Source organism: Zonotrichia albicollis, chromosome 1 (assembly GCF_047830755.1).
Source record: "Zonotrichia albicollis isolate bZonAlb1 chromosome 1, bZonAlb1.hap1, whole genome shotgun sequence".
In the NCBI taxonomy this organism is placed as follows: domain Eukaryota; kingdom Metazoa; phylum Chordata; class Aves; order Passeriformes; family Passerellidae; genus Zonotrichia; species Zonotrichia albicollis.
In genome coordinates this window covers 40,592,694-40,606,132 of record NC_133819.1, presented here as the reverse complement: position 1 = coordinate 40,606,132, position 13,439 = coordinate 40,592,694, and the positions used below count along the sequence as shown (strand labels likewise).

The following is a 13,439-nucleotide window of genomic DNA, read 5'->3' as shown; positions in this document are numbered from 1 at the left end:
TCACTGAATTGGGTGGGTTTATATTAAATCAATAACCCCAATTAAAATTAAGAGAGAAGAGTCCATCAGCAAAATGATTTGAAGCAGTATTTGCTCAGACTAGTCCAAAACTCTTCACCCTTGGAGGCTGCAATACAAGGAAGTTGCCTGAGCGTGTTAATTATTTAAAATGAAAGCAACACAGTTGCTGGCCTTTTGCGATAATCAATCTTTCAAAAAGTGTCAGGTGTCTCCAAAACATGTGACAGGTTGGCAGTTTGTAGCATCTACTGTCAAGCCCTAATACCAGGATTTTCTCTGGAGCCTGAAGGAACTCATCACCTTAACTAACAAATCCTAAAGACAACCTGTCTAGCTTACTGAAAATGAGATGGAGAAGCTAAATTAGAACCATGCATCTCCTATTTGCTAAATTAAAGCAGAAAACCAAAACAAACACTGGAAGCGTGTATATACATATATATAGACACACATTCATGAACACAGACAGAAATGCATATAGAGATATGTATAGGTAGCTATATATCTGTAGCTGTAAATTATAGACATTTACTAAGATCTGTATTTACTGCCTCCTACAAGCCTATTTTACAGTCTAAATTTAGGGAATTTTCTTAAAAAGAAGAAAAGAAGGAAAGAAAAAAAGAGCAACATCTGGTTTGGGTTTTTAAAGTCTATTAAAAATACCATCTTTCTGTCTTCTTCCTCTTGAGTATGCAAGAATAAAAAATGTAGAATCAGCAAGAAAATTCTTGCTTCCCATAGAGTCTGTTAAAAAAAAAAACTTCCCATCTCCAAAGTGGTTGACTTTATTAGTATTTGGAGGTGATGAGAAATTTTCCAGTAGTAGTAATTTTACCAATAAATAAGTGCTGTGGATATATCTGTGTAAATACTTTCAGCAATTTCAAAGATCTCGATTATATTTCCCATGAAGATATATTTCTTCTTGAAAATAAGGCACTAGTTATTTACAGGGGATTTTTTCCTTTTTCTCCTAATCCTGTTAGCATTAATTGTTGGAAAAAAAAATTGTCCTGTAGTTTTTGTATAAAATTTGACATTTTTTCTGTTAAATAACATACAGGAAACAAATCAATAAAAGGCATCAACAAACATCAATCTACAAAATTCTTAATCTGTGAAGATTAGGAGAAACAATGACAAAACACAATATGTGTAATGTGTAAATGAGTAGAGGATGCCAGAAAAAATAACATTAAAACACCACTTACAAATAAAAAAAAACAGAATTCTGTAACAAAACATTTCTGAACTCACTTACGTGGAAATTCTCAATTTCCCCAGACTTTCTGAAAAATATTTGTTGCAAGTCAGTTGAACGATTTTGTGTTATCAGTGCTCTCCCTCCCCTCTGAGAGGCACTGCCTTTTTGGAGCAGGGCATTCAACTTCAAATTGTAATTGCCATCCACCAAAAATACTCCAGAACAGAAAAACTCACTTGGCCAACCTGAGCCACCCGTGGGCAGTGGCCTTTCACACACTCAGAGATCTGGTGGGCACCATCCACAGCACTGTCCCTTTGCAGGAGCCAAGCAGAGGCACAGGCAGCATTTAACACAATTATTACAGCATCATGTACACGTTTTTGAATAAAACTACTCTTTGAGGTAAAATACAGTTTAACTACTTTGGCTAGAGTTCTATATTGCTGGTGACTTTTCCCTACAATCCTTCACTAAAGTTCCATTCCAAAGCTTAATACACAAAACGAATATGCTGGGTAACTCAAAGGCGGAATGTAAAACCCATTGGTGGATTTTGTGATTTTTTTTTTTTTAAAGGCCTGGCCAAGTTTTAATGGGCTGTCACACACGAATTATTATGAAAGCACCACAATGAACTGAGCTGATAAGCTGATCTGATCAGAATTAACTGCATGTGATTGCTGCTTTGAAAAGCTGGCCTAAAGAGGCAGCATTGAAAGCAATCTCACAAGTCACTGGTACCGCTTGCCTCAGCTATAAGTAAGCACAGATGGTGAGAAAAGTTAATTAAGAGACATATTTGTTTGGGGGTTTGAAATTTCCACCCTCTCTTCTCCAAAGAAGCCAAGCCACAGTGAAAATGTGTTTTACGTTAGCAGCCTAATAAGTTCATGTTTTTGAGGCTCTGTTCCTGTAGATGGAGGTAATAGATAAACAGAATAAATAATTTATGTCAGCAGTTAGTATATGGATTTGCAGCTGATTGCTAAGATACTTATTGCACCTGATAGCTACAATATCTTGTCAATTAAAAATATTCCTTTCTCCACAATCCTTCATTACTTTTCTCCTAACTGGCACAGCTTCTCTCTTATAGCACAACTGTACCTAGCAATGGAGATGTCATCCTTTTGATTCCCACTTTAATCTTCATTTCATCTTCCCACTTGCCTCTTCATTTTATACTCTCATTTGTTTGTGCAGGATTTCATGAGGAACATGTCAACGACTACATAAAATAGTTTCTGGTGATACACTTCTCTTTTAATTCTGGTTGGAGCACTCTTTCCTAGTTCTTTCCAGCCAGTGCTTGATCTTTCCCCAGATTTATTAATGGGGGAAAGCTGGGGCTGTCACCAACTTTAGAAGATCAAAACACATCCTTTACACTTTATTTACTGTAAGACTGTGACCAAAGTGACATCTGGCAGATATTTTGCTCAATGGTCCTTCAACAGTGTATAATTTCTGGAATCCATTTCCACTTTTTTTTCATCTGTGGCCATTGTAATGACAAGGGCCAATAGCACCAAAGAAATACTGGCTAAAGAATGGTAGGGAGCAATCTCACATGCAAGGCCTATGAAGGTAAGAAAGGGTTAACACCAAGGACAGAGAAAGCCAAGACTTCAGAACTGCAAGTGTAATTGAGAGGTTCTTAGAGAGACACTTCCAATTCATGCCTACTGTACTATTTATTTCCTTTCCCATCACTGCTGATTATAAGGATGTGCATGTGTAAAAAGGAGTTTCTTCCTCTCTAATCAGACCAGCTCTACTCCACGAATCCACAATCCACTGTTCGTGACATTACAAAATGAATCAGGCAGGAGGCTCAAGTCAGATCAGAAAGTGACAGTTTTTGTTTAAACAGATATCTCGGAAATTAGTGATGACAGGATTATACTGCATAAGCATTTCACTCTTTGCACTTTCTCTCTAAGGAGAGGTGCAACAGAATTACTCACTGGAAAGATCTTAGTATTAAAAAAAACCACAAACCAAACTTCATCGCTGATCTTTTCTACTTTTATTTCTAGAGAAATAAAGGTCTGTTTGGAATAGGACACTCGTGCTATGTATTGCATGCTTCCTGAATTTAAAGAAAGGTGCTTCTTAAAATATTATCTTTGCATTATAATGTATGGTCATATCATATTTGGTATGATGTGTGAATTTGGTATGCACCAGTAAATTGCTTCTGTCAGTCTTATTTTGCTGTTAAAGAACCAACTTTGAGTGGAATATTTCACTTACAAAAATGTGTTCCCTAATTAAGTTTACATTTCAGAGAATAGGATCATATTGGAAAACTAGAGATTGATAACCAACTCCAGCCCTGCACTGAGAACCTTTCTACATCATTCTGCAAAGATTTTAGCCAAAAGCCTGGTCTGTGGGGTTTTTAAATATATATATATACATTTAAAACTAATAACTCAGCCATTATATACATGTATACATACAAATTGATAATTGTATCTCACAACCCCAGGTGGTTCCTAAACATTGTATTATCTAATCCCATAAAAATGGCAGGTTTTCTAATTTTGTAAATGTATACAAAATACGTTGCTGAAGCAGTCAATCACTGAGAGCTCACTACAGATGTTAATCCAATTTGTGTGGTAATGATCAGAACAGTCAGTTTACATAAAGCATTACAGCTGTGCAATGCTGCAGTCCGGCAGTTCTGTCATCAGCAATGAGGCTTACCTACCTGGAAATTTTTCCAATGGACTCTGCATAGTCATGCTGACAGTGAGTAAGCCCTTCCATTAGACTTGTCCACAGTGACAGCCTTGCTCCCTTTCTGCTTTTCTAACCAAGGACTGTCAGCGGAAATGTGTAAAAGGAGCTACAGCTCCTTCTACTGGGTCTTAAGGTTTCTAAGATTAAAGATTTGAGATCCTACTAGGGCTTGCAGAATTAAGTGGAAGAATGCCAGTAGTGTCTCATAGCACTCTGCATCACATATTTTTTTTAAATTCTGCTTTTCACATTCCAACTAACAGCATAATTTCAGAAGCAATCACGCATTTAAAGAAGCCGTAGAAAGAAGTCTGGGGACAGACTGTTGGAATGGAGACTGCTAAGCAAACTGATTGTCTGATCCATATATGACATCTCAGATGTAACAGCTTGTAAACATTATGTGTAGAGCTCCAAATAATAACTCTACAGATTTAACCAATCATGCTTTGAAGGCTGTCACTGATCCAGTGGAGCATGACCAAATCCTGTTAGAGTGCAGAATGGATTCTAGCTGAAAGTCTTACACACGCTGGGTTGGGTATCTAGATAAGGATTTCAAAGACACTGTGCATGCTACAGAGATGTATGCACATGGGGAAATTAATACACACAGCTAAATTCACCACCCCATGGGCATACAACAAAGGTTTCAAACCCTGCAGGGTAAAACACTCTGTAGCAGATCTGTCTGCTTCATCAGAGAGGATCACATGGCCAAATTCCTTCATAAGTAAGGACTGACTTTTACAAAGGTGAGCATGGCAGGTATCTGAGACTGCTACATGAATATCCAAGAAAGGCATAACAGACTCCCTTACAATTTCAGCTGGAATACTCCAAAGCTGATGAGATCTGTGTTTGTTTTCTCACTTTACAGATTAATTCCTTTAAAACAACAGTACAGTCTAAGTAGTTCATTTGTTAGAGTTAATTCAGTGAACAAGATTTCTGAAGATCTGTGAAATTCTATCATCCTTCCAGCAAAATGTGGAGAAAAGGAAATGAAGTGAGTCTTTAAGACTTTTGAAAAAGCATGGGTAGGAAGCCTGTGTAGATGTGAAAGTGCTCAAAGGACACTATCATTCAAAGGTTCCTATCTTGCTCAGCAGGGATAATCAGAATTACTTTGTCTATTTTTTATCTTCCTGTGTGAAGAAAGTTCAAGAGGAAAACATGACTAGGTGTCTTCTCCTAGTCTGAGCAATACATGCTGTATTTTTCTGGCTGTAAGCCTCTGAGTGTGAATGCCAGAAGAATTTCAAGCTCCTAATATCAAAAATAATTTACTATGTAAGGACCATCTACCACATTATCATTTATATTAGTATACACAGATCCTGCAGGGTATCCTGCTTCCCAGTATAGCTAGAAATTAGCACCTTCTTGTTTGTTCAAAAAATGCATTGCACTGTTGACTGGGTTGATATGCAGTCTGTTTTTCCCTTAGATAATTCAAGAGCTGAAAAATAACCCTGTTTAAACAAACTTCCTGTTCCTTTCTCTCCTAGGGTGGAAAGACTGTTTTTAATCAATGGTTGCAGCACTATGGAAGAGAGATGCCAAGGGTGCTCTCTGTTAAAACAAAATAAAAACCCCACCTTTGGCTCTGACATACACAGGACCAGCCAGAGTCATAAGGGTCTCTTAACACTGCACTGTCTAAGATAGTTTTTCTTTCATTTAGATTAAAAAAAAAAAAAATTAGAGAATTGATTTTTTTTCTTATTCAGTTACATTTGGCCCAATTAAAACTAATCTTTTTTTGTCTCCTTCAGCTTTTCTCCAAACAGTAGAGAAATCCAAAGCTTTTCTCTTGGCACTGTCTTCAGGGACTAATATCTTTAAGTAGTGCAAGGGTAGATCCAGCTCCCTGACATTTGTCTGCCTTGAACTTGCACAGTGCTTGTAAGTTTGTTAGCCTCCAAAGTGTCAAGGAACTGCAATGATCTTTAGACATATTCCATTTGGGAGGTTTTGCAGAAACAGTTTCATACAGCTCTACAACCTACAACTTGTTCTGCTGAACCTGTGTCAGATGAGGGCAAATAAAATCCTCTGAAGTAAAGCAGATATCCAGTTGAGCACGTAATACTGGAAGATTCACAAATAAAGGATCTCGTCCATATCCAGCTTTTATTATTGTCATTTACCATAAAAAGGTTGGTTGGAGCCCAAATTAAAAAAATCCCCGTGAGGAACAGGAACCAGACTAAGTCTGACTTTATAATATACAATGAAACAGATATCCAACCAAATATTAAGGCTTTTTTTTTTTCTCTTGGAAACTTGAAATTCATTTGATGCTGCAGCTGAATTTCCTGGAGTGCCTTGCCCTGGCCTTGCTTATGGACTTCCTTAGAGAGTACAGAAGTAGGGAAGGTATGGAAAAAGCGTGTGATCACAGTGGTAGGCACTGCAATGGCAGCTAACCTGCTACAGCTTCTCACCACCAGCTTAAGAAATCTGTCCAATCTCTGCTGAGTAGCCCTGCAACAGCTCCTCAGATGAGCCAGAACCAAGAAATGTGCCAGGTCTTGCAAATGTTTGAACCCAGGGACACTGAGGGCAGGGCTCATCAACCAATCTGCACAAAGGTTTATGCAATTCCGCACATTCTAAAATCTTTGCTTTCCAGAAATCAGATAAATCAACTTCCAGACTGGTGTATCATTTCCAGTGACTACATATCAAGATGCTCAATGAAAACAAATATCGTACAGATTGTATGTGTATAACCTATAAATATTGTACTACAATTCTAGTGGAGCTACCCTCAACTTTAGTCTGAACAAAAAAAAAGGAACTGTGGAATTAGCTTGAAAAGACTGAAATTTCAATTCAAATTTTAAGCTCTCTTCCAGGAAGCACAGCATTCTTCTCGTATGCTCTTTTGCTAAGCAGAGTCAAAGCTTGAGTCACAGAGGGGATAGTGTTTATTCTAGCTGATCAAAGTTAAGGAGCAGTTAATGATTTGAATAACCACAGTTTAAGATAAATTAAGCTGTCATGGGATTCTTTTTGAGCCATCATTCTAAACAAGGAAAATATCTGTGCCCTTGTGATGTCAAATACTTTTTATTTCTTCACAACAGTTTTTATCATTTTCAATGACACCATAATGGAAGTGAGCAAACAGAGGAGTCCATAGAGATGTTTAATTTATTCTGAGAACTCATCATCCCAGAAAAAAAAAGTAAGATTTTACAAATTTATTCCTCTACTTTATTTCAATTACCATGTTAATGTTTGAGACAATTTCTAACCCAAACTTCTGGCCAGAAGTCTGCTGGCAGGTAAGATAGCAAATCTAAATCAAATGACAAAGATCTTGCAATAAAGCTGCACAGCACAATTTCCATTCTGTACCAAAAGCTGCACTTTCCCATTTCCCCACTGGAATTCACTATAGGATGGCAAAACTTCATTACGTACACACAGCAGGAGGTTAAGATGCTATGTCTTTTAAGAAGTTCTATAACCAAATGTCCAAAGTAAGTTCAAATCCAAACATTAAAACAACAAAGTGTGGAGTGGGGAAGAAAGGAAGATTGCTTACACTAATGAGATTTTCCCCCATTAACTCTCTTGGGTCTTTCAAAACCAGAAAATACATGAACGAAAGGGCTCTGCTATAAGCAGTCAACAATACCAATATGACAAAATTCACCATTAGCCTATAGTTGTGACCCTTTCATGACTGTCAAATTAAAACACACAAAAACACTGAGCCACCCTTCCACATTCTTTTTGGCCACCAGTTCACACAATTATAGAAGACCAGGAGTCTTTGCTTAGCAACAAGATTGCATGTTCACCACTGATCACATTAATGATAAAGTAGTGAGTCAAAACAAATCTAATGATGAGAAGAGATGCTCTTCTTCTCTGACTAATCCACACAATTTAAAATGTCTGAAATAGAAAGAATAATTGATTCATCTTATAGGCTCACCAGAAACAGAAATGAGGCCATCTGTAATACTTTTTTTCAGACTATGTTTCTGACACCAAAACCCAGGCAAACAACAATGATTTCATGCAAGGAGAAAGAATGCTAAATGCACAAGAAAGTATATATTTTTACTGAGGCATAAAACTTTCACATTTGCTTATGTCTAAGACTCATTTTAATATTTTTTTTAGAGTTTGGGTTTGTATATGTGAGCTGTTCTGTCTGGCATGGGACATATAGACCGCTGAAGAAGGGTGCTGAATCATCAGCCCCTGAGTGCCTCCACCTCCCAGGGAATCACAGAGCTCATTCAGGTAACTGCAGAAAAGGTTTTCATTACTTACAGCAGGATGTCCAGCACAGTAGGTGTAGCTAGCATGAGACTGGTAGTGCAAGCTTGCTCTTGGAAAGGTGTATGTATTCCAAGCAGGTTGGCTGCTATTCCACTGGGAGCTAAAGCCAGGGCTCATGGTCACTCTCGATTTACTATTTTGGTACGTTCTCACTGTGGAGCTGGACTATCAAAAAAGAAAGAAATGCAACGTAAAAATAGCTTTTAGGGTAGAATACAAATAATGCAGCTATAAATCATCATTGTGCATACATATAATGCCACATGGTCTGGAACTAAGTTGAATGTTTCCTGTAAGGAGCTGGGAAAAGCAAAAAATGGATTCCATCAAAGATATCAGTGAAAGAGCTATGTCACTGTAATGCCCAAAAGGAAGACTGATGACTGTTAGACTTCAGGTTGGGATATAATCAAATGGACAATCAATAAGTGATAGAAGTAAGGGGATGTTCTGAAAATGTGTAGAAGGTACAATCCCAAGATTAAGTGTAGAAACTTCCATATATTTTTATTATATTGACATTTATTGAACAACTGATCAGTTATGGCCATTTTACAGTAAATGGCAGTTTGGGGCCAATGTTTAGATCTATTTCTTGAAGACTTGAAATCCATCTAGGGGCTAGCCAAAGTTGAGCCTTCACAAAACTACATATCAAATGTGCAATCTTCTAAGCACACTATAAAATTTCATGACGTTCTAATTACTTAGGGAAAAAAAAAATCAACAATCTTGATTTTTTTTTTTAATTCAGTTATTTAATCTGAAAGTAACCTGGACTACAGATATGTAAGTCACTTTCATTCTTTCTGTCTTTCTCTCATTTTATTTTAATTGCAGCTTTCTGCTTCTAGTCCTTGTTTTATGAAAAAATAGTCTTAATAAACATCTGCACTGTTACGGGTGGTTTATTAGGGCAGCAAAAAAGAATCAATTTTCAAAAGAGTAGAAGATGCATAGGAATGGATGCATTTTTAGCAGGTATTTAGGTTGGTCTTCAAAGACATGCAAATGTCCTTTTTTCTCCATATTCTGCTCTTTATTTGGGTTTTGCTTTCTTTCTTTTTATTGGCAAAGGTGTTCTAAATTTCCCATGCAAATTTACCCCAGCTAATTGTGGTTATTATAAAACTAAACCTATTCTTTTAGAGCATTAAATTTACGGTGACCTTGTTTATACAGTGAAAGCTCGAGAAATATGAACACAAATAATATTTCTTAGAAATGCTTATAAACGTCCCTGTTAGCAAATTGACGCTATCAATTTCAAAAGCTATACTCAAGAATGACACTTCATTTATTTTTACCGTCCTTCCAAAGACAACTTTTATACATCATACGTGTAGCATTAACCAAATATCAATATGGACCACCATCAAACAAGGTGTTTCACATGATCCAAGACCATTCTTACCCTGAAGTGCTTACAAGATAAATGAGAAGGTCAGGGAGAGGATGAAAGAGCAGAGTCTGGTATGGAAGCATGGAAGACAGCTTCATAAACATGACTTTCAATTTGATTTCAATGCTTCAGCTCAGTTTCATTGGGAGAGAATTAGAGAAATTGAAGCAAAAGAGGACAGAGAGAAGACATACAAAAAGGTTTCAAGGACACATTCTAGCTGCAAAAATATATACTCTGTAGTCTTTCCAATTTGTAATACTGTATTTAGACCAGCTGCTTGCAGAAACTACAGGCCATGCTGGCATGGGCTGAACATGCCCTCCTCATTTAATTTAATTTTCAAAAGTTTAAGTACACAAAGTTTGCCTCAGTTATCAATTGCTGTATAAACTTTAAGTTCAAGAAAAGGCCAAACGACTTCCTGCATGTGTTTATTTCCTGTGCCGCCGATTAGGAAGCCTGAAAAGAGCAGTTTCCGCTCACCAGCTCTCAATATCTCGACAGATTCGCCTCCCGCCCCCACTCCTAAAAGAAGGATTCCTGCGGTGTGATTTCTAAAGATTTAACTTACGACTAGCTGAACACAAAGCGTATGAATGAACACTAAAACCCACACTAAACTCTCATTAGTCACCGTGTGTGACAAGTGGTTACTTTGTTCTTACAAAAGGCTTTAGGAGAAAAAAAAATATCTGCCCCTACAGTTAAAGGGGCTTATTTGAAATAAATCTTTTTGTATGAATTTAAATCATGACAAATCAAAGGAAAGAGGCTATAGCTACAGCTAGGAAAAAAAAAAAAAACAAAACCAAAAAAAAACAACTGAGGAGTTTTAATGTGGGGTTTTCTTTTTATTTCTTCCCCCTTTTACCCTCTTTCCCAAAAAAAGAGCAGAAACTGCATTTTCTTTCATTTGACATATTACTTATCTTTCAGATCACTCCTCAAAGACAAGTCTTTCTTTCTGGGCCCTGGTACACTTGCTTCTACATAAGAGATGAAGGCTGGGTTTTGTTTCAGCCAGATCAAGTAGGTTTTTAGCCATAATGAACATTTGACTAATATACATTTACATGTACTGTGTACATTTCTCCCCTTCATAAACATCAGATATTTAAGTGTGGCTGCTTATTAACTCCTCTTGAGAAGTTGATCCCTCATTGAATATTCTGTGAACACTGAGCTATTTTATCCCAATAATAACTTTGCTCCTTCCTATTTTTCTGAGGGGTTTTCATTGTATGGACCAGTGGAAGGTATCTGTGGCTGATGGGATGTAAAGGTGCATTGTCAGTTGTGATATTTGTTAACTGATTATTTTCACAACAGCAGTGAACTCCACTACAGTAAGGAGAGATCTGCCCCTGGCACTACACAGATGTGCACTCTCCCTGTTCACTTCTGAGAGAACAGGTCCAAAAATGAGCCTGTTTTTCACACAGACTCCCTGGGCTGCTGGACAACCTTCTGCCTGCTGCCTGGCTTTCTTTTGTGTGCTACACAAAATATCCTCCCTGTTCTGTGCCCGTGCAGGAGGCACAGTTCAGCCCCAGTGCTAAATCCAGGCACAGAGCTGAGTCCCTCTGCCCTGTTTCTATTTCTCCACAGGGGGTGCATTAGGAACAGAGAGCACCAAGGATGCAGAGGGTGTCCTTCCCATGAAGATCTCTCAGGATGCAGAGGCACCAAATGAGACCCCACAGACCCCTCAGGGTGGCCGGGAGCCATGGGTGACAGGTCCCTGAGAGGAGACCCTTCTGCTGTGAATAGCCCCTGTCAGGGACCACCAAGTCAGAAGCCATAAAAGCTGCTCTCTTGCTGCTGGATCTCCTCCAGAAAAAACCCAAAACACATAGCAAAACAAAGTCAAAGTCAGTGGAGACACAGGATAATTGGCTTTGAAATCTTGAAGAAATACAGCTTGTCTGCAAGAAAATAGGGATCTCTGCACCACCAGCCACAAAGTCCCAGAACGGCCAGGTCTCCTCAGGTGGTCAGGGAGCAGGGATATGAGAGCAGGGACTCCAAAAGTTGATGGTTTGATTTTCTCAGCTTAAAACAAAATGCTGCATACCTCTGCAGTCTTCTCAGCAGAGTGAAGAGGCAGCTCTGGGAAAGACACTGGACCAACTGTGAGAGCTGGAAGGGGACAATGGTGCCCAGGGGGCAGGTGCCCAGGTGCTGGCAGTGCAGGGCAGCCCCTGCCAGGTGAGGCTGGGGCCGTACCCTGCCATACACAGCCATACTCAGCCATATTCTGCCATTCCCAGCTGGCTCCCAGCCACCCACACGCTTCAGGGCCCAGCTGTGCCCTGCAGCCAAGGCGGCGCTGCCTCTGGGAAAATGGATCTTGGAAAGAGCAAAACGCTGCCTAGGAGTGAGGGGGAAAAGTGAGAAACTTCCTGTGAGCACTGGGGGAGAGTGGAAGGAGGGTGAGGAGGCTCCCCTTAGCCCCTGGAGAGCCCCTTAGCCTCTGGAGAGCCTTAACTGGAGCAAGGGTGGGACAGGATCTGTGAAGAAAGCCAAGCTGGAGGAGGTGGAGATGTCCTGAAGGAACTGTGGCCTACACTGGAGCAGAGGAGCTGGAGAGGGAGAATACCCAACCTCCCTGGGCCCGCAGGGATGGGAAGCAGACTCAGGAACAGAAGAGTGAAACTGAGCCTGGGAAAAAGGCAGAGGGAAGAAGGTGTGAGTATTGTCATAATTTCCCCTTCTTTCTCACTATGCCAACTTATTTTAACTGGTAGTTAAGTTATTTTTCCCACGTGGAGTCTGGTTTTGCCTGTGAAGGTAACTGCTAAATGATCACCCTGTCTTTATCTTGACCCATGAGCTTTTCCACCTTATTTTCCACCCTGTTTGTGTTGAGGAGAGGGAGTAAGAGACCCTGTGGATGAGCATATGGTGGCCAGCAAACCACAAACTGGCAGGTCTTGTGGCACGTGAGCTTTTATTCAGGATTTAGAAGTGTATCTCTTTCCCCTTAACTACTGATTCCATCAAGAAAAGGAATCACCTCTCCCCATAATCCTAATGTCTTATTTATAGCTCTTAGGTTGCCAATGGCAGACCACTTCTGCCACTTTTGGGACAACCCAGTCAGCTTCTTTCAGAAAACTTATGCAGAAAATTATCAGATCAAAACAAACAAAACCCACCACCAAACCCAAAACCAATCCAAAAAAACCCACAAAAACTTTTGCCCTCCTTGTTATGTCTGGCCAGAAACAAGAAATATTATAAAGCAAGAGGAGAATTTTCTTTTCCTTGAGCAAGCCAGTCCAGTCCCTTTATACCCCAAACACCTAATGCAATGTAAAATTGAGAGCAGTAAAATTTAAATGTCTAAGCATAATTTAAAGTGTAACCTTTTTTCTTTTTCCTGTGCCTTAATTTCTCTGGTTTATAAGTATGGATAATCTTACTTTAAAACTTTTAGAGTAACCTTTTCCTTGTGTTTGTAAAAGATTTGAATAGTTTTGGACATAAGCATGAGTGAAGTGGAAAGTGTTATTAGTATTATTAGTACTTCTTGAGCTTAACTGCTTTCAGTTCTTAGTTCTTGTAATAGCTGATGTGTGAAGTCTAACAGTGGAAAAAATAGAACATAGTATTTATGGAACACTTTTTATCATCAAAGCACTGTTCACATTTTAAATGGTGGTAATATTTTTGACTGCTGCAACGTTTCCAAGTTTTAAAGAAGTTTATAGTGGATGTAAGAACTAGCAGCCTCTCCTTCCT

At 38.9% G+C, this 13,439-nt stretch overlaps 1 protein-coding gene across 10 annotated transcripts in view; it reads right to left on the bottom strand.

Moving 5' to 3' along the window:
• Positions 1-13,439, bottom strand: part of RBMS3 (RNA binding motif single stranded interacting protein 3) — a 707,096-nt gene that overhangs the window by 477,682 nt on the left and 215,975 nt on the right. For 7 of the 10 annotated variants that reach the window (XM_014274144.3, XM_074538955.1, XM_074538948.1 and 4 more), the window contains one exon: positions 8,282-8,455. The exons of the other annotated variants lie outside the window; for them this stretch is intronic. In XM_014274144.3, coding sequence (XP_014129619.1) covers positions 8,282-8,455 — 174 coding nt within the window. The remainder of the gene's footprint in view (positions 1-8,281; positions 8,456-13,439) is intronic. 10 annotated transcript variants of the gene reach the window in all.